General features: G+C 32.8%; 1 protein-coding gene across 2 annotated transcripts; it reads right to left on the reverse strand.

Annotated features, from left to right (window-relative positions):
- Window positions 1–3846: 3846 nt before the first annotated feature.
- Window positions 3847–22223, reverse strand: LOC143256636 (uncharacterized). Of its 2 annotated transcripts, none has more exons than XM_076514110.1 (3): window positions 21896–22223; window positions 7170–8940; window positions 3847–5449 (listed from the first exon to the last, which is right to left on the reverse strand). In XM_076514110.1, the coding sequence occupies exon 2, from the start codon at window positions 8930–8932 to the stop codon at window positions 7397–7399; it is 1536 nt and encodes a 511-aa protein (XP_076370225.1). In that variant the 5' UTR covers window positions 8933–8940; window positions 21896–22223; the 3' UTR covers window positions 3847–5449; window positions 7170–7396. The 2 variants fall into 2 exon arrangements, with proteins under 2 accessions (XP_076370225.1, XP_076370223.1); XM_076514108.1 differs by having other exon boundaries at window positions 7170–8954.
- Window positions 22224–22533: the final 310 nt, after the last annotated feature.

The following is a 22533-nucleotide window of genomic DNA, read 5'->3' on the forward strand; positions in this document are numbered from 1 at the left end:
ACCAAAATGGTGTAGAATATGATATAAATAAAGTAAAAGTAGTTTCATGAAGTAACTGTTATTAGTTCTATGTAAATTTTAAGTAATTATTGTGCATAAAACAACAACAACAACACGAGTTCAGAATGTTACATCTTGAAATTTAAACAAGGCCATTCTGAACTTTGTCTTGATTTTAGTTTGTTTTGAATTTTCGCGCAAAGCTACATGTGCGCTACTTGTCCCTAATTTAGCAGTGTAAGACTAGAAGGAAGGCAGCTAGTCATCACCACCCACCGCTAACTCTTGGGCTATTCTTTTACCCGCGAATAGTGGGATTGACTGTCATTATATAACGCCCCCACGGCTGATATTGCGAGTATATTTGGTGTAGTCGGGGATTTGAAACCGCGACCCTCGGATTACGAGTCGAATTCCTTAACCACCTGGCAATGCCGAGCCATCTAGTTTTTATTCGCGCTGTAAATACAGTTATAAACGGTATAATTCTCACATGTGAACATATATCTCGTAGGCCAGCCATGCACGTGGAGTGAACTAGAAGCACAACTCCTTCATTCTGTATCAATCACTACCCTTGGATGCGTTAGAGTTTCACTGAGATTTAACAGGTAGTTTACTTATAATATATACAGATCTTATAAATAACTGATACACTTATTTGATGTTTTTAAGTTCATATTTTACTCATTAGAATTAGACCTTAACCTTATCAATAAACAGAATTCTAAAGGGTTTAGGTATGTGATACTTGTTTATGGTGTGTAACGCATAAGTGTGTATGAATATAAATCTTATTAAATTTGACTCTCATATATATAGGCATATCACAATAAAATATGTAATTATTTTAGTTTACAGTGCAACGTGTATTTATTTCTATACAACGCTAAAATCAGGGTTTCGATTCCCCTCGGTGGGCTGAGCAGATAGCCCGATGTGGCTTTGCTATAAGAAAAACACACAAAACACACACATTTATTTCTAAATAATTTTCATTAAAGTAAAAAGTATTTACCTAAGCCTACATATATTTTTACATAGAAATATGGTAATGACTATTACTTACCCTGTAAGTACATACATACAAAAGTATGTATTTTTGGTTTCCATCATTCACTCAGAGAGCTCGAAAATTCCAAAAGCTGTTCTTGCTTTTGTAGGAAGAATGGTTCTCTATTCCGAAATCGACAGTTTCTCTGCCTGTCTCAGGGATCTAAAGAACATTTGAGGCGTTGTATAGGAGCACAGACGTCAAACATGGTCACATTCTGCTTGAACTTCTACAGTTTTTATTTTGTGAGATGTCTAGCATAATCAGTAACAAAAATGCGACTTTCGGACATGTTTATTTCACTCAACAGTTTATCACATGATTAAGGCCAGTCAATGAGATGTTTTGATCAGCAAATTGGTAGGTCACGTGACTGTAAACTCTCTATATCAACAGGAAGTAATTTCAATGGACACGCAGCTGTTCTTAAAACACTGCTAAAAAAAAGGTAGCCAAACCAAGAAGTTCAAATAGGTATTGGACTAAGGTCAGTAGAATAAGCTGAAAATGTATGATACTTACAGATGAATTTTAGCTTCAACTGCTCAGCAACGATCAAAGAATGTTTGTTCGCGGGTGGAGATTAAAATGATGCCACAGTCAATGTACAGTATCTAGAGTGAAGCATTGTGGGGAGTCATTATAAGTTTGGGGTTACAATTCAACCAATTGTATCGGTAACCTAAAAAAAAAAGTGATAGCACCCTGATTGCTTACAAGTAAAGGAAGTTTCTGTTTCATCTGACAATTCTCTGTCTCCCACGAACATGTGTCATCTTGCAGCAAGACGATTATTCCAAGTTTACAGAAAATATAAAGGGTGTCCGATAAGTCTAGAACCGTAGATGTCTTTGCAACGTTTTCTAAATTCCAGATATGTGACTGACGATCATGCTGCAAATAGCACTAGAAGGTTGAGTTAATCCTGGTGTTAATCCGAACTTGTTCATAACTACGAGGACATTATGTGGAGCACGTTTTGTAAAGTTCTTTGAAATGCCTATGGATCCAGACTTTTTGGGCACCTTGTAATAAAATAGTATCTTGAGGGCAAAGAGGCTAATGGAACATTCACAACAATGGCCTGACTTGTATAAAGTCACCATATGAACACTTTCAAGAAATATATGGACTTGTATTAAAATGAGAGGATGAAACTCTCATCAAAGAGTATGGCTGAGTCATAACGTAACAATGATTAGGGACAACAAGGGACCTATTATTCTATCTCAACTGTCCCATCCTCTAAACAAAAGCAAAGCCAGTAACAAAAAAATAAAAGCTATCTATATCATTCATATAGTTATTAAGCCTTCTCTTAAACTCGCTTACTTTTATTGCCTCCGCATCTAAAGGCAACCCATTCCAGAGGCCAACCACCTTCTTGGAAAAATAAAATTGTCTTAACTAAAGATGACTTCTGCTTTGCCAAACTTTATATTTGTGTCCCAAGTTGTATTATTTTCGATGTTGGATATAAAAAAATTGATGCACGAACATTATCAATCCTCTTCACAATCTTAAACACTTCTGTCAGATCCCCTCTAATCCTTCTTTTTTCAAGAGTAAACAATTTAAAATATTTTAATATCTTCTCATATGACAAATCCTCAGTACCATACTCATAGTGGGGAGTAACATAAGATATTCTAAACAGTACTTTCCACTTATCATTGATAAATGGTAGGACAGTATGAAAATAAGGCTTAACTCTTTGTGCAGAACACAGAGCTTACATATAAAATTATAGTATGTTATGCAAGTCATTCGCGTTTTCTGTGATAATATTCTTGTCCCATTAATAAAAACACTTTTCAGCTGCCATTTCTCGTTGTTTGTGCATCTCTTGCGTGTTTAAATAATCATTTTCATTATTATATGTAAATATTATTCTGATTTAGTTTAGAGCTGATTTTGTGAATATATGTGTAGGAAAAATTATGTACACTTTCAACTGCAGAACTTTCATTATTAGACGTTTTTAAAAAGATGAAAAACAGTAATGCAATCAAATTTAAGTATAATAAGCAAAGAAGTGGTTCTAATTATTTAAGTTCCCCGCTGGTACAGCGCTAAGTTTACAGATTTACAATACTATAAGAAAAACACACACTAATTATTTTATATTTTACAAGTGATAAATTAAATTTTTGGAAATACAGATGGATTACTTTATTTTAGTAGTGCATACGTATTGGGTTGTTGAGTATGTTAGTATTTTCACTGGTTTTTAGTTACTGGTAATCAAGAAATACGTCAAGATGTGCGTATTTAAGTATTATTTGAAAAGCAATTTAGATACGAAAATTTTCACACAGTACAGGAACGTTGGTTACCAGGCTACGCCTATAATAAACGATATACTTTTACACCATATTATAATCTTAATAGAAAGTTATTTGTAGTTTTAAAAATTTCAAAAGAGTCACGTTTGATTTTCCTAAATGGCTCAGTTTTAAGCTTCTGCACTCATATCATTAAAATGTAGAGTTTGGCCCCCTGGCAGACAAAGCGGTAATTATCAGTAGTGTAGTTTTGTGCGCGTGAACAAATCGGAGAATAATTTCTGATAAAGTATATTTTTAACAGACGGAGGAGATGCGAACATTTATTATATTGGTTTTCACTGTTTGGTATTTCTAGATATTCGTCCACATTAAGCACAGAAACTTTATATAGATGTACGTTTAGAGTTTCTATAGCTTATGTAAGTATATTAAAATTTCTCTCTCACTCACATACAAACTTTCACATTTGTTTATTTCTTTTATGATTAGAAAAAATAAAGGCTGTTCTTGAAAAAAAACACTGTTTATTGGTGATAGTGAAACATAGTATAGCTTAGAAAACTAAACGAACAACAACGTTACATTTTTTTCTTGCACATAGAATAACTTTAATTATATCCAGATTAGCGGACTAAGTGACAAACAGCTTGCCGTAAGTATTACAGAAAGCGATACAGTCGCTTTCGAACCAGTCAAACAGAATCTTAGCCAGATATAACTTCAGGGCATCAGCTATGTGTTTATCTATATTTTGATATTCTACACAAAAAGGATAAAATCAACCATTTGCTACGTTTATCTAAAAATAATTTTCTTAGATGTGCCTTTTAAAATAGCAGTTTCAGGCTTATTCTTAACTGTGTCAACTCCTGAACTATATCTAGCTAGGAACCCGTTTGATGACAATTGGAAACACAATGAATTATACTATTTAGAGACCAACAATAACATAATTTTAATTTTTTTCTATACAAAAATTTTTTAATATATTTTATAAGTTTAATTATTTAACACATCGTATCTTAATTTTTCACATTAACCAAATGTTGAGAGCCAGTATATTAAAACAGTGCAACTCGTGATTAAAATATTCTCTAAGCTTTGAAACGAATTAAAATGTTAAGTAGAGATCTCACACACCTTTTAATCTTAAAAATTTTATTAATCAGCACTAACATAATGATATACGTTAAACAAGTTAGTTAGGTAAAAAATATTTATTTACTGCATAACTGTAGTCAAAATTAGCTATCGAATCTAACGTTGTGAATTACTAAAGCATAATGCGAGACCATAAGACTATTTGGACTAAATTTTGATATAACAAGTAATAATCGTAGCAATATTTTACTTTTTTTCACATACGAAGTAACAAAATTTCAATAATGACATTGATATCAAGCTTTCATTCACTCCATCTAGTTTTTTATACTGACGTAAACTGTCTGTTTATATCCCATAAAACAGATAATATTTACATTTTTAATTTTAAATATATATATTTCAAATAAAGTTTAATTCTTTAGAGAACTTGTCAGAACAAAGTTCAAAATATTTATTTATGTAGTTTATAATGCGTAACGAAATTATGACGTTTTTCTGTAATGTATTATTACATTTATGAATTATTCTCATAAAATTTCAATCATTCATTTGAAAAGCACTTTTCTAAAACGTTTTTTATACGAAAAAATAGTTTTGAGTCTAATAGATGGCGCATTTTCAAAACAAAGAAGAATATCAGATGACGCAAGAATACGTGAAGAAATGAAAACCTTTCCATTTCTGCGAGTATTTGTACGTCATCTCATATTTTACTTTGTTCTGTTAGACAAAAAACAAATATAGAAATACTTTCGAAAAAAAATGCTGTTGAATATTTGTATAAGAAATATCACCAGCTTTAAGTATTTATAGCATTTTAACAGAATATAACAACTCATCTATAATGTAGGGTTAATGGTGAGCTGGTGTGTGGTATTTTCGTTGAAGAATTACTTATTATCAAATGAATGTCCTATACAGAAATTGAAAAACCGATATATTAATGTGACGACCGGTCTGCTATTAGTAGATATACAAAACACGACGAAGATCACTATGTTACCTGTAAAGTAATATATTTTAAATTAGTATTGTCTTGAAATAACATCGAAAGTCCAGCAGTGGAACTCTAATAATAATTACTGAGTTATTATTTGACTTTTTACTTCTTTATATTCATTATTTAATGAAGTTTTTACTTTTTAAAACTTCTGTACTCAACATGTCATAATTATAGATCCTGTATAATTTCGCTTAGTTTTTGAAAATATTCTAGGAAGTAAAACTAAAATAGGAAAAACAAACAATAATTACTTTTTCGGGGCTAATAAATACCTAGTAATAAATACATTTGTTAGGATTAAGAAACAAAATCTATTTCAGTCTTTCTGTTTGTTACTCAAGAGATGCTACTCAAAATTATTTATTAATAATTACGTAATCTAAGAACAGAGCTTAAAAATTAAAGATAATTATCTTAAAACTCATGATTCTTACAAAAAAATCTAACTACAAGTCGAAGGGAGAGTTTTATTCATCAGACTGTTGTTTTCTTAATTAAATGTTGAAGTTAGTATTGTTCAAAGATGTGGAGAGTCTGGGTTAGAATTGAATGTTGAAGTTAGTTTTGTTCAAAGATGTGGAGAGTCTGGGTTAGCATTGAATGTTGAAGTTAGTATTGTTCAAAGATGTGGAGAGTCTGGGTTAGTATTGAATGTTGAAGTTAGTATTGTTCAAAGATGTGGAGAGTCTGGGTTAGCATTGAATGTTGAAGTTAGTATTGTTCAAAGATGTGGAGAGTCTGAATGTTGAAGTTAGTATTGTTCAAAGATGTGGAGAGTCTGGGTTAGTTGAATGTTATTGTTCAAAGATGTGGAGAGTCTGGGTTAGTATTGAATGTTGAAGTTAGTTTTGTTCAAAGATGTGGAGAGTCTGGGTTAGCATTGAATGTTGAAGTTAGTTTTGTTCAAAGATGTGGAGAGTCTGGGTTAGCATTGAATGTTGAAGTTAGTATTGTTCAAAGATGTGGAGAGTCTGGGTTAGTATTGAATCTTGAAGTTAGTTTTGTTCAAAGATGTGGAGAGTCTGGGTTAGCATTGAATGTTGAAGTTAGTATTGTTCAAAGATGTGGAGAGTCTGGGTTAGCATTAAATGTTGAAGTTAGTTTTGTTCAATGATGTTGAGAGTCTGGGTTAGCAGAAATTTCCGTTTGTATTTTCTACGTGAAAATGTACTGTAAATCTAAGGTTATATTAATAACCATCGTGAGAATGTTTTGTAAAGTTAATAGCTCTACGTTATCTTGTCAAAAAAATAGAAGTGTAAGACTTATTGGAAGAATAGAAAAGTCCATGAAAGATTTAATGTTTTATTGGTTTACATTTTTATTTGTAAATCCAAACTTTGCTTACGTTGTGTTATTAAATTATGTGCCAAAATTTAGTAGAGCAGACACTAAGTTCATGGATTGTTACTGCTGTTCGAAGAACATGTTCAGTGTAGGACTTTGTTAAAGGTTTATATCGTTTTCTTACGGCAGTAACATTCAGAACAACGAACATATCACCACCTTCATGAAACTTTACAGTACACACATGTTTCATATTGAGAGAACAGTGTGGCTATCGAAAAGGAGAAAAAACACACAAACTTTTAAGATTTTTTTAATACTAATAATTAGTAAAAAAAAAGACTTAGAACAAACTTTGTAGAATCAGCTTGATAAAAACCAAGGTGCTTATCTTATTTTAAATAAATTCCCATTTTTCTAGTTTTACACTTACCTGGTTACTTATGCAAAAGGACTGCATGTCTTTACCATTCATCGCAACCAACTGTTTCTTCTTTAAAGATTTTCTTAACTCACTCTTTTTGAATCACTGGAAAGAGTTTTACACAAAACTAAAATATTGTAGGGAACCACCGTTTAAAGAGGAGTTACAACAGAAATATTTCGTACAATAATTAACAGAATAATTGTATTACGTTGTGAGCTATATTGTACTGATTTTTACACAAATCTCCCTGGAAAAGAGTCCTTTCCAATTTTCACAACCCACTCCCGCTCTGGCGATATTTCTTCTCTGAAATAGGTATCATGTTGATAACAGTTATCGTACTGTGTTACAGTACATTTTATTTTCAAATCGTTCGCAACCCTCTGACGGTACCACAACACCGAAATAAGGGTTAAAACGAGAATGACCCCAATCGCTACGAAAGTGCCTGTAATAATCCTTTGTGTTTGAATCTGGTAGCAGCCGAGATCGTTCACGGTCAAACTCTTCAGTGTGAGATCACGAAGCACGAGTGGATGTGCACATCGAACGTGGGTCATTTCGAGATTAAAATTTTCCGAGAAATTTCGAGTTTTGTAGTGATTAAGTAACCAAGAGAGACGACAGTTGCAGATTAGTGGATTGTCACGAAGGTCGAATTGCTGCAAGTCGTTCCAAGGCAGTAGATTTTCGTGAAACGTCTGAAGGTCGTTGTCTCGGAGGCTAACAGAACGCAACATAGTCAACGCAGAAAAGGCTTTACTATCAATATGTTTGAGATTTTTGTTGTGGTTAAGAACGACGTGTTGTAATCTTTTATTTGCGGAGAATGCCTCGTGTTCTATTTTTTCCAGATAAGGAGCGCTGTTAATACATATAGCTTGAACGTTGGTTAAGCCACTAAAGCTATTTGGCTCAATAACTTTGATGTTATTGCGCCCAATATTAAGTTCCAGTAATGTTTTAAGATAAAAAAATGCTTCTGTTGGGATAGAATCGAGCAAATTATCTTGAAGAAACAGATACATAAGTTTATTAAGTCTCTCAAAAGCTCTTTTATGGATTTGGCGTATTCCGCAGCTGTTTAATTTCAACTTTTCTAAGTTAACAAGATTAACAAAACTATCGTCCAACAAGATAGGGAAATTGTTTAAGCCTAAATCTATGCTAAGTACATGAGAGATGGTTATAAATGAGGACGTAGGAACGTGTCCAAGTTTATTGTCTTTTAGTAACAGAATTTTCAGATTTGTCAGTCCCACAAAAGCGTTTTTGTATATGGTGTCAATGTTGTTTTCCGACAAATCTAAGATTTCCAGGTTCATAAGATCAGTAAAAATGTTGTCAGGAAGTTCACGGAGGAAGTTTCTCGTGAGTTTCAAGATTTGAAGGCCTCGTAGTCCTTCAAACGTAGAATGATGCAAAAACGAGATCATGTTATTCTCAAGGATCAAGATACGCATTTTATTCTGTAACTTGAAGTTGTTACGGCCGAGATCTACTAACTGGTTGCTTGTCATGTCTAAATATTCCAAGTTGTGGTAGACACCGAAAGCTGCCATGATTCCTTTGATGTTGTTCTTTCTGAGATGAAATTCTCTAAGATCAGGGTTGAGTGTTATTGGAACCACATCTAATCCAGCTTCATCACACAACACCACCAGTCTTTCCTCGTTACACTGACATCGAATAGGACACAAACCTTGTGTAATAGCAGGCCAACCAATCGCGAGGATTAAACAAGTAAGAACGGCGAACCAAGTCTTCATAATAGTATCTGTTTTGATTATTCTAAATAAATGAAAAAAAACAACCAGCAAAAACAACATCTAATAAAGTATTGAAAATTAATACTAAAGAAAAGCATAAAATATTTTATTTTTTTACTTTAAATAATTAAAACATTATATGCACATTAACTATTGTATTTCAATAGACACACACACACACACATATATATATATATACTTAAGGTGGTTGAAATGTATTTACTTAATCAAGCACTTTGAACTGAAGTGGCCATCCTTCCTCCCCTCTAACAAATACGATGTACTCATAATTTAGCTCAAGATTTAAATATGATTAGTACTCAAGGTTTACAAAGTATTGTTAGTGTTATGAAACTGTCTCTAAATGTGAATTGAAAATTTAAGAGGAGGAAACTATGAGCAACAGAAAACACCACAAATCGTTAGCTTCTCTTATCTAACCAATCAGCGAGATTTGATCGCCACCACTAACCTTGAGCTTTTCTTGGTTAAATCAGTAAGATTTAATCGTCACCATTAACCTTGAGCTTTTCTTGTCTAACCAATCAGAGGGATGTGATGGTCGCCACTAATATTGAGCATCTCTCTTTAACCCGTCAATGGGATTTGATCGTCACCACTAACCTTGAGCTTTTCTTGTCTAACCAATCAGTGAGATTTTATCGTCACCACTAACCTTGAGCTTTTCTTCTCTAACCAATCAGTGAGATTTGATCGCCACCACTAACTTTGAGCTTTTCTTGTCTAGCCAATCAGTAAGATTTAATCGTCACCATTAACCTTGAGCTTTTCTTGTCTAACCAATCAGAGGGCTGTGATGGTCGCCGCTAATATTGAGCATCTCTCTTTAACCAGTCAATGGGATTTGATCGTCACCACTAACCTTGAGCTTTTCTTGTCTAACCAATCAGTGGGATTTGATCATCACCACCAATATTGAGCATCTTTCTCTAACCAATCAAATCTCACTGATTCACAAGGTTGTGAACATTCACAACCTTAAAGTTCCGAAAGTGTGCTTTTTAATCATTAGGATGCAACAGTAATTACATCGATAATCACAGTTAGAATATTTTAACGACTTGAACACGCCCAACCCAAAGTTATTGGGACTTGGATATTAATCAGTTTACTGTAGGGATATTGACGTGTTGCGGTCTAGTAAAGTATTGCTTCTTTACTACATCCATGTTTCCTACTTGTAAATACCTATTTGAAAATAAGCTGTTTTACTGAAAGTACTTAATGCTGAAGGTTCTATAATAATTTCACCATTATTATTATGATTAAATTTGCTAACGTTTTGAAAGCGCAGCTGAAGTATTGTGGCATGTTTCGCTGTTTTCAATGCTTCAAGGATCGAAGAATATATATTATAAAAATAATTGGCATGCATAGCACACAGTATGATCAAATGTTTTGCAGGACTGGCTAATGCATTGGAGATATTGGAACAGTAGAGGAAAAACTATGCCAAGTGTAAGCTAAAGATACATTTCAGTGGACACTAAGAAATATATTTTTACATTATTGTCAAGCCGACTCTATTATTGCAGCGAAATGGGCGTTAGAATGTTTATATGAACTTTATTAAAGACTGGACACGAGAGTCATATGCACAAACTTACGTCATCACAGCAGAAGGAAAGCTATGGGAATGTTTATTTCAGTTTCATTCGAGACTGGACATGAATTTTATAAAAGGAATCAGAAAGAAAATCAAAAACTTTGGGAAGGAACTTTGACATGAAGAAGAAGAGGAGAGATACATGCAAACAGGCTGCCAATTTACCTTCTTCGACTATGGTAAATTATTGGAGTAATTTTGAGTTTAGTTCCGAGAATTAAGATGAGTCTACAGGAATTATCCAATTACGTGGCAGATATACTTGTGGTCTAGATGTGTGCACTACTTAGAAAGTCGTAAGGATATAAAAAGAGTTGGTTGAAAGTCAGTCTCTTGGCTTGTAACAAGAAGCTTTTGGTCCTGCTGCCAGTTTTCTAAGGAAATATTGAAGTTTCGTCTCTCTTAAAAAAAATCCATCAACCTGCTGCTGAATTATGTTATGTTATGACAATATCTTCTTTCCAAGGGCCAGAAATTATGTCTCACTCAAGCTCCATGTAAATAAATATTGCTATCTCTCTCAAATCGAATAACATGATTAGAATTTTAATGTAAAACTTTTTATGTTTAAGAGAGCTCGTAAAGTACAGTAAATATGAGTATGTATGGAATAGAATTTTAATAGATGATTTGGTGATTATGGTGAGTGATTTATTGAGTATTATAGAGAATCTGATTAACGAGTTTATCGGTGATATACTTTTGCCAAGGTTAATATTTATAATTCTTTTAGTGAAGACAGTAGCCGATTTTCATTCTCAGTTTTAGAGTCAGTTCCTTAGTCTAACTGTAAATTTCTCGAGTTGGTGACTTGTGTGCTTCACTGGCGAGTGTAATCTGGATTTAAATAAATCTATTGTGAGCTAGATTAAGTCGAACTTTAATAGATTAGCGTACCCGGCATTTCAGCCTTCCACACAACTTTTAGATATGAATACTCAGTTTTAAAAGATGTAATTTAGTTCTGTAGGGTTAAATTTAGAAATATGCTTACCTGATAAGAAAAAAGGGGAGATTATATCTGGTTACTAAAAGATTTCGCTAAGTTTTATAAAACCTATACCTAACTTTCGAATTAGTACATTATCAGTGGGCCTAAAATTTTTTCAAGCAACTACTCTAAGGTTTTACGTAACATTTTCAGTTTGTATTATAAACTTTATGCATTTGTCTGAATAATATAGAATACAAGTATACTACATTTAGTTCTAATCTCTTACGACACAAAGTGATGTTTTAAGAAGAGGGATGCTTGTAAGACGTTATTAAAGAGGACAGTTATAGAACAAATGACCTAAAAATGTATTTTTAAATACTTTTTTGGCAAAGTGTTTTCTTCACATATAAAGAAACGAATAATTAAATACTAAACTGAGAAACCGACAGCTAGTGTCATTGAATACACGAATTTTAATTATTCGTAAACGCCCTAAGCCTGAAAGGAAAATATGAGTGAAATTAAAGAAAAAGAGTAAAATACTTTGGAATTTTTTTATCTGAACATTACTTTATTCTGGAGTGGAATAAACATCTTGGTCAGTGACAACTAGGGCTCAGTTATAGTCGTTCTTGATGTTGATATAACATTCAGGAGGAAACCAGCCATCAAGCAGTAACCATCACCACAACGGTTTTGTCCAGCTTTTTGAATTAAATAATGGAATTAATTGTCACTTTTATAACGTGTCCACTGGTACACCCTCTTCTACTGCAGACCTTCTGCACAACACGCTAGGGTCTCGACCACAACCAGCCCAGATTAATTGTTACAAAAGCTCAAAACAAATGTAAGAAATGTATTAGGGTACTTAAATTATATATATGTATATTAGTGAAATTAAACAATTATATTCAATGAAGTTAAATAAATAAACCAAATCATGAGGAAGAACTGCGTTAGAAACAGTAGGTCCCAAACTCTGATTAATTATATTATAACCATAATTTTTAAGCCAAATCAAATCATATTAAAATTAAACAAAATACGCTGCATTAAAAAAAAATATCCTAGGGTACAACCTACAAGGTGGGATTATAAAATATTTCCTTGGTTTTGGAGGTGACTACGGATGTAAGACCCACATTGCGGTGAAGATACACTGTCTATTTGTCTTAGCATTTAATTCACTAGTTTCATTGTTCAATCTTTATGAAATATAATAGCCTTGACTAGTGACATATTAAACTGAAACTATAATTTAGCCTAGCAAGCTTCTTGTAGTAATTATATTGTTGCATACGTAATAAAATGTCAAAAACAAAATATGTCTCACATGTCTTGCTCTAAGTACTTTCACCCTATTACATTACATTAATTCATTTTGTAAAATAAAAATATAATTTATTTATTTAAAAAATGTGTCTTAATTGTCTATTTATGTGAGACTAGCGAATTGGAGGTTAAGACTGATAGACGGTGTTTCCCCACCATAATGTGGGTCCTACTCCGCAATCACCTCCAAAACCAAGGATGCATTTTATAATCCCACGTTGTAACTTGTACCCTCTTTTCTTTTTTTTTAATGCATCGTATTTTGTTTAATTTTAATGTGTTCTGTTTTGTCTTAAAAATTATGTTTATAATAAATATACGTGTATATATAGATATACGGTAACAAAATTAAAGCAAAATGTGAAATATGAAACACTTGAATAGCTAATAAGTACTATTAGCAAACATCCTCGCTTTAACATAAAGTATCATAATTAATTCAACCCATTTAGAAATAGCATTTCCCCAGCTGCACGCTCATCATACCATCGTATAGTAACAACACATTTTAAAGGATATGTCGTACACTTACATGGAAACTGACTACATATATTTAAACCTTAACGAAATACATACCGTGTTTCTCCGATAATAAGACCTACCTATAAAATAAGACCTAGTGTGATTTTTGGGGATAATGTTAATATAAACCCTACCCTTAAAATAAGCCCTAGTTAAGAGTGGCAGGAAGAGGAAAGAAAAAAAATAATAATTTATTAATTAGTTTAATAGTTAGTTAATTAGTTTGTTTAAGTATTAATCAGTTAGTTTAATAGTTTAATAATAGTTTATTTTAAATGGTTAGTTTAATAGTTTTACTTTGTAACTTCATTTTTTTAATATATCAAAATAAGACATCCCCCGAAAATAAGCCCTAATGTCATATTTTGGAGTGAAAATTAATATAAGCTCTGTCTTATTTTCGGAGATAACACGGTATTACCCAGCATGGCTGCGTCGTGTTATTACAACTATTAAAAACAAAAAGAGATGGAATGAAGCCGTTTCCTATTCCAAACGGATGTAATTAGTGTATCTTCATGGTACTAGAATATACATTATTTATTTACCTATATTCCATTTCGTGAAGTTATATTACTTATATGTTTATGATATTTGATAATTTTATGTCGTTAAAATGTTTTACGTGTTGCAACGTATTACGCGCTACTGGATGAAACAATAATAATAATCACAACGATGTTCAGGTATATTTGTGTGAGTAGCGACAAGCAGTCGATTGTTACACAAAGAAAGAGCGTCATCTTACAAAACCTTGTAAAGTTACCTCTCCCATTTGAGAGATTAGATAAGTTATGAAGAGGAAACGCCATATTTTAGTGATAAAAGCTTGCTGTCTTGATTAATACATGACATGCGATATGTCTGAGGTACTCTATATTAGGGCCTACGGAATAATGTTACGGATTATTTTAAGGGATTCCATTACCAAGCTTTGTTGTAACGGTATTATAAGATACGAAAGAAAACGTAAAGGATATAGAATACCTTCGTACAAAGAACATGAATAGGGTTGAATTAGGTTTGTTCCAATAAATTGATTACGCCAGATTCGTTCCACTGAGACTTTATGTTTTATCAAAGCGTATTTTCTCACCTTGACAAAAGCTGTAGAAGTTATCCCAAGCATTTTACGCTTTTCTGCGATTACACGTTCACTTAAAGTGAGTTATTACATGACCTCGGATATTTATTGGAAAAACGTTTTTTTCACGTTTAAGTACAGTTCGAATAGAAAACACTGGTTCATCCTTTGGCGTGATAGTTTGTTGATGAATCGTAACCCTTCCATGACAACTAGAAAAACCGAATGAAATTATTTGTGGTCAAGCTTTTCTAGTGCCAATAAAGTATGACACTGGAATGTTCTGCAATTGAAAACCATCACAAAACTCTCAAACATTTCTGAACAGTCAAATAGTTGCTGTACACATTATCCAACACAACTCTTTCGAAATAGTATATTAGCACCTAAAATGTTCATCTAATGAATATTTCCTCTCAACAGATACCTCTAGGCTTAAACTGTCTTACAACATTTAATATTCACATGCTTGAACTGTTATGTTATGGACAGTACTAGATCACCCGATCCAACTGTTTCGCGACAAACAATTAGCACTTAATTTAATTAAGTAAAAAAAGTCAAATCTCATTCAATTAAACTGTTTCAAGGAAATCAAATACACTGTCAATGGAATTAAATACACTGTCAAGGGAATTAAATACACTGTCAAAGGAATCAAATACACTGTCAAAGTAATCATAAACACTGTCAAGGGAATCAAATACACTGTCAAAGGAATTAAATACACTGCCAAGGGAATTAAATACACTGTCAAGGGAATTAAATACACTGTCAAAGGAATCAAATACACTGTCAAAGGAATCATAAACACTGTCAAGGGAATCAAATACACTGTCAAAGAAATCATAAACACTGTCAAGGGAATCAAATACACTGTCAAAGTAATCAAATACACTATCAAAAGAATCAAATACACTGTCAAGGGAATCAAAATCACTGTCAAGGGAATTAAATATACTCTCAAGGGAATCAAATACACTGTCAAGGGAATCAAATACACTGTCAAGAGAATTAAATAGACTGTCAAGGGAATTAAATACACTGTCAATGGAATTAAATATACTCTCAAGGGAATCAAATACACTGTCAAGGGAATCAAATACACTGTCAAGGGAATTAAATATACTCTCAAGGGAATCAAATACACTGTCAAGGGAATCAAATACACTGTCAAGAGAATCAAATACACTGTCAAGGGAATCAAATACACTGTCAAGGGAATCAAATACACTGTCAAGGGAATTAAATAGACTGTCAAGAGAATCAAATACACTGTCAAGGGAATTAAATACACTGTCAAGGGAATCAAATATACTGTCAAGGGAATCAAATACACTGTCAAGGGAATCAAATACACTGTCAAGGGAATTAAATAGACTGTCAAGAGAATCAAATACACTGTCAAGGGAATTAAATACACTGTCAAGAGAATCAAATACACTGTCAAGGGAATTAAATACACTGTCAAGGGTATCAAATGCACTATCAAGGGAATTAAATACATTGTCAAGGGAATAAAATACATTGTTCAGTGAAACACTTTCACAGAGGTGAAGTTTTTGACTTGCTTGTTTGTTTTATGAATCTTGTACAAAGCTACACGAGGGCTATCTGTGCTAGCCGTCCCTAATTTATCAGTGTAAGACAAGAGGGAAGGCACCTAGTCATCACCACCCACAGCCAACTCTTGAGCTACTCTTTTACCAACAAATAGTGGAATTGACTGTCACATTATAACGCCCTTACAGCTGAAAGGGCGAGCACGTTTGGTGCGACCGGGATTCGAACCGCGACCCTCAGATTACGAGTTGAACGCCTTAACCTACCTGGTCTATTTTGACTTGTTTTTGGCTTATTTTTAAAACCACCCTGTTTTAGATGGATAACAAGGTATTCGGTTTCTTGAATATTGACGAAAGTGGATAACAAGGTATTCGGTTTCTTGAATATTGACGAAAGTTTTAAAGTTCTAACTACTGGACTCGCTTTCTTTAACTTCTGTAATATTTTCTGAACGATATGTTACTATATGAGGTTAAACAAAAATGAAAACGTGTAACCCTGCCTGTCGAGAAACTTCTTAGTTAAGCATAATGATTAATTTTGAGTATGGATGAGCAGTTTTATGAAATTAATTTAATTAGGCCATTAATTTGAATATCTCTTCCTATTAGTACGTACAACGTTACTCGTTAGTAACGAAAGCACTGTCTGTTATTTCATACTTGTAGCTTAATTCGTAAGAATAATCAAACCTTTGTAACGTAAAAGTATAAAACTTTGAACATTTAAAAGCAACACAAAAAAGAAACCTAAAGCTACGTGTAGCGTAAATTGATAGAACATTAACTTATTATATTAGAAACACTTATTATATATGTATATATGTATACACTTGCTTATGTTTAGAAGTAGGTGAAAGAAAAACCTGTTCAAACCTGCAAAATTTTGCAGCAAATTTCGTATTGCACTTTTAATGAAAGTGCAAAGTGCACCCCACTCAGTTTTCTCTTTAGATTTATCGTCGTGAGTTTTTAAACTAACATATGTGATATATATTTGTTATATATAAGTTTCCGAACAACCTTTTCAAACAAATTTCTTATTATAAATATTCTTCGTCACGATTCTTTAAATGCATCTCATTTCATTTCATTTTGTTCTAAGTTTATTATCATAGTTTTCTTTAAACTAGTCTTGTTTTATCTATTAATTAATGTAGAGCATACAGTCCTTAACCATCGCTTGATACACACTTCTTCAGCTGGAAACCTTTGTTTCAGTGTATTGGGGGCTATTCCAATACAGTGCTCACGAGCAGCCCCAAGAGCAAGTGAACGCTGCCACTGAGTATTGGTCACCAATAGTCATATTTTAGCACTTGGTCTTATTGTGCTAGTTCAAATCTACCCTGAGCAATTCTCGGCAGTCTGATCTACTTTTTTCAATGTATTTTCAGACATTGCTCCACCACAGTGACCACATAGGGTACAGTGGTCCACAACCTCTCGACAATTTACTTACACTGCAAATACCTCACAACTCCAGCTTTATCTTAACAAGATATTCATACTTGAAGAACTTTCTCTCATGGGTCCATGTGACGTTGACCTCTCGTGGAATAACTTCTTAACTACCAAACTCCATATCACGATTTCAGGTTGTTCTCTAGTTAATACAATCTCTTACTTAACACCAGGTGTAAGTCCTCTTTTGAACTGATAGTTTTTATTTTTCTCAAAATCGTTATCTCTGACAAAACTCAATGTTTCCATATTCCCTATCAAATATGTATTCCTCCACGTCCTGACAAGCCATAAGAAAGTTTCATACAATGTAAGAAACTTCAAGACTTGATCATACTTCCATATGTACCTATCAAGATCCTTCTCACATCCTACAAGAATGTTTTTCAGCGTTTCCCGAAAAGAAACCTCTGGACCTTCTCAACCTCGCTCACTTTTCATCTAGTTAAGTTAACTGGACTAAGGAGCTGACCATGTACTGTCTAAGTAACACCCGAAGTCTAGATAGATAAATCCAACAGCCAGATGTCCTACACATGTCTGTGCTACCATTTTCTCTTCTACCATCCTCTTTTCTACCGTCTTCTCTTCTTCAATCTTCTCTTCTACCATCTTCTCTTCTATCATCTTCTCTTCTATCATCTTCTCTTCTGCCATCTTCTCTTCTTCTATCATCCATCTTTCTGCCTTCTTTATCTTTCTTCTATATCTTTCTACCATCTTCTCTTTCTACTATCTTCTCTTCATTTTCTATCATTTTCTTCTATCTATCATATTTTCTGCCATCTTCTTATCTTTTATCCATCTTCATTTTTTGATTTTCTTCATCTTTTTGATTTTCATCTCTTGATTTTTTCTTATTTTATATTTCTGACGATTTTCTTCTTTTATCTTCTCTATATTTTATTTATTTTATATTTCTTTATTATTTCTTATCTTTCTGTTATATTTTTTTTCTTTTCTGACTTCTTTTATCTTCTTTTTCTCTTATCTTTATCTATATTTTCCATCTTTCTGCCATCTTATCTTTTTCATCTTATTCTTCTTTATCTTCTCTTCTGCCATTCTATTTTCTCATCATCTTCTCCATCTTCTATATTTTATCTTCATTTTTTTCATCTTCTCTTCTACCATCTTCTCTTCTACCATCCTCTCTTCTACCATCCTCTCTTCTACCATCTTCTCTTCTACCATCCTCTCTTCTACCATCTTCTCTTCTACCATCCTCTCTTCTTCAATCTTCGTTAATTCCTTTGCTAACATTTTTCTGTATTCTTTTCCACTACCTCTCGAGAACCACTTCTGACGTTCCACAATTAAAACTTTCCTATTCTTTTGCACCACCTCCTACACATCTTCATCATCTCAAGCCTACTTTCTACATCTGCAATCCATGTGCCTACATCCCTCTTTCTGACTGCGTCGAGATTAGAGCAACATTTCTCCGAAGGCTGTAACCTTTGATTATTTTAACACTATGAGATGTTTATCTTTTCCAACTGTGAATTTTTTACGCTAATTTTCCATGTCTCGGGTTATGATTCTTTTGTAATAACTATTATTATATTTTCTTTTCTTTTTGTCGTATAGATTGATAGACTAATCGTGTCTCATTTAATTTTAGCTGTTATTAGTCGTTATTCGATGTTGTATAAAGTTGTGTAAGTTTATAAATTCAAAAAGTTAGATAAAAAGCTGTGTGTGCACTTTATCTCTTTTTAAATTGTGAGACGAACATAAAAATCCGTCTGGATTCGTTCCATAGTAAGGCTTACTAGCTTGATTTAATAGTGTAAGACGTTGTAGTTGTTTCCAATGCAACTGTTTATCTATTTATATGCATAAATTAATATTACTTCAAATCTCCACATGTCTGATCTATAAACACCGTCAAAATATCATAACCTTATAAAGTGTCACATACACTGTTAAGTGTGTATTGCGAAAATTCTCCTATTCTCTAAATTTGTAGAAGATTCTCGAGTGTAAGAATCAACAGTGTATGTAAGATTGTAATGATTTCCGGTATTGTTGCCAACTTAATTTTCGAGAACCTCGCATTAAATTCTATAAATCGCAACACGCAGAAAGGTTGTTTAACTTGTTTGGAATTAAGCACAAAGCTACACAATAGGCTATCTTTGCTCTGTCTACCACGGATAACGAAATCCGGTTTCTAACGTTGTGAGTCCGCAGACATGCTGCTGTGTCACTGGAGGTGTGTCATGCAGAGAGACAGTTATATATTGTTGGTTTGCTACAGTTAGAATACTATAAACCACGAAAGATATAACTGTGATAAACGTTTATTAATCAGAAAAACTACAAGATATTTGACAAGGAGCGAATACAGATTTCGAGCATTACAAACCGTTTAACTTCAGTGATAATCTTGGACTTTAATATTGCTACGAAGATATTAGATATTTCCGTCAGGAAAAACTATCATGTGAAGTAGCTTACTAGCTTTCCGTCAAGAGAAGTATACCTACCTGTGTATCAACATAAAATAAATTCACTCATCGTGAACCGTCGATAAAATATTAAATTCCAGACCAGATAGAAGACTCATTATTGTTTGTAAGTTTGTAAAATTCGTGTACAAAAACCATTATTTGTAATAACCGTTATTATAAATTGTATTGTTGTTTGTATTTTAATACATATTTGTGTTAAGAAAGAAAATTGCGTAAATCAATCTTGACAAATATTATAAATTTGATACATGCTGGACTTTTAATTAACTTCTAAATTAAAATTAAAATTTTCGGCTATTTGAAAAAGCAATACATTAATATAATAAATCGGCGACTCGCCTGATATAAGTTGTAATACGTAACACATTTTAATTATTAGTTTGTGATAAGCATATACGTTATTTAGCATGTTTATTGTTGGGCCACTTAATAAACTAGAAGAACAGCAATTTCTAATTGGTTAAGACTTTGTTCATATCTGACGTCATGACAAAAATTAGATTAGACAGTGACGTAGTTTGAAATATTCTCAAAATTATCAGACTTAGTAATTTTAACAAGGAAAGTACTTAAAGACATTTTCGAACAACTTTTTGTATTAATATTAATACACTTTACAACACTAAAATAACCTCACACATAAAATTTTCAAACACAGTTAATTTCGATCACTGGTCTAGATCAGTAGGCGTGTTTCTGAAATATTATATTTCGCAGGTAATTTAGGGTAAAATGATTTAACTTTATATAAAAGTTATTTGAAAAAGACAGTATTCTATGTATCTTTATACAATGTAACAGATATATCGTGGTTGAAAGGTTGCTGAAAATGATATATTTATTTCAACTTAATTGTCATTGTTATTTAAGTAAATAAAACAAATCTTATGTGAACTGCTCCAATATATTTTTTAAGTAAATTAGTGATTAAAGCAAAATGTAGCAAGGTTTTAAAAAAATACCAAGTCGTTGTTGATCATAGGGCTATATTTTCAACAACTGTATATTTCTCTTCTATTTGTATTAAATAGAAAATATTAAATACAATGAATAAATCATTGTTTCAAAACAACTTATGATATTAGAAAAACACACGAAACTTTGGAATTTATAATGGTTTGTTTTTTTTCGTAGCGCAAAACTACACAATGGGGTATCTGTATTCCATCACTGCTGAAAATCGAGTATTAAATGTTAGCATTATAAGTCTTAGTTTAATAAGACATGAAAGTATTCGGAAGATAGATTTTTTTTTATATCAGGGCTGAAGTTCTTTGCTTGGACTTTTTTATATTTTCATTTATATATATACATATATATACGAATAATTTGCTTAGTGCTAATGTTATTAAAAGCAACATAGTAACATAAAAGTTTTTTAAAAGACAAATTTGATCAGTAAAGAAAATCCTAGAAAAACACGACATGTGTACTTTAGAAGATTATGACTATGCATATTTTAATTTCTTCTTTTGTGTGTTTTAATACATCCACTTGTTAATAATATATTTAAATGCACACCAGAAAATAATTTAATCTCTTGGGACTTTCCTTAGATAAGGGCACAGCATGGCCGGGTGGTTAAAGCACTCGACTTGTAATCCGAGGCTCGCGGGTTCGAATCCACGTCACACCAAACATGCTCGCCCCTTTTAACCGTGGGAGCGTTATATATAGTGACGGTCAATCCCACTATTTGTTGGTAAAAGAGTATCCCAAGAGTTGGTAGTGGGTGGTGATGACTAGCTGCTAAACTAGGGTGGGCTAGCACAGATAGCCCTTGTGTAGCTTTGCGCGAATTTCAAAAAACAAACAAAACCTTCGTTGAGCAAGTAAATTAAAGCAAAATATCCAATAACGAAAACCTAGTGGTGAAAATATGAATTGAGAACTCGCAATAACAGTATTATTCTTTTTATTTTGTATTAATAATAGTTCTAGAGCATACTTACGTTTTGACACTGGAAACTTTTCCGTCACACAGTTCTTTACATTGTTTTGTGCTGGCAATATTTAAAATACCACGACTCTGATTTCATAATACATTCTTATACATGAAGTTATTGATAAATAATCGTTGTTCACTCAAGCTGAACATTAGTGTATATTAGAATAAACTCTTCATTACAGTTGCGTATCTTGTCGGATTTCCGATCTTGTATGTTTCATTGTCCCACTGCATGTGTTGACGTCATGAGTATCGCAAGAGCGCAGAGTAATACTCTATCACTTCCTACGCGTTGAAGTACCTCTCTGCTTTAGTACCAGCCTGTCGGACCGCGTGCTATTATAGGAAAGACGTAATCACGTGACCTGTTGTAATGTCAATCGTTAGATAAAGTCAGCGGCTGGTGTTCTGGCTAGACAGGAGCTGATTCGCCGAAACACGATATTTTGGGTTTTGTACCTACGGATTTCCGTGTTATTAACATTATGACGAAAACAATTATGCTGCGTCTTTTCTGTAGGTATTGAATTTTAAAATGTTTACTGTTCTTTTCTTAACTATGTTTATTTCTTTTTTCTTAATTGAACAATTGGTGGTTAAGGAACTTTGTTGTTTAACACTAGATGTTTGTAATATCGACGT

This window comes from Tachypleus tridentatus, chromosome 7, assembly GCF_004210375.1.
Source record: "Tachypleus tridentatus isolate NWPU-2018 chromosome 7, ASM421037v1, whole genome shotgun sequence".
In the NCBI taxonomy this organism is placed as follows: domain Eukaryota; kingdom Metazoa; phylum Arthropoda; class Merostomata; order Xiphosura; family Limulidae; genus Tachypleus; species Tachypleus tridentatus.

Bases quoted from the DNA above. Each gene is read 5' to 3' on its own strand.
- LOC143256636 (XM_076514110.1), bottom strand. From the start codon at position 8,932: ATGAAGACTTGGTTCGCCGTTCTTACTTGTTTAATCCTCGCGATTGGT.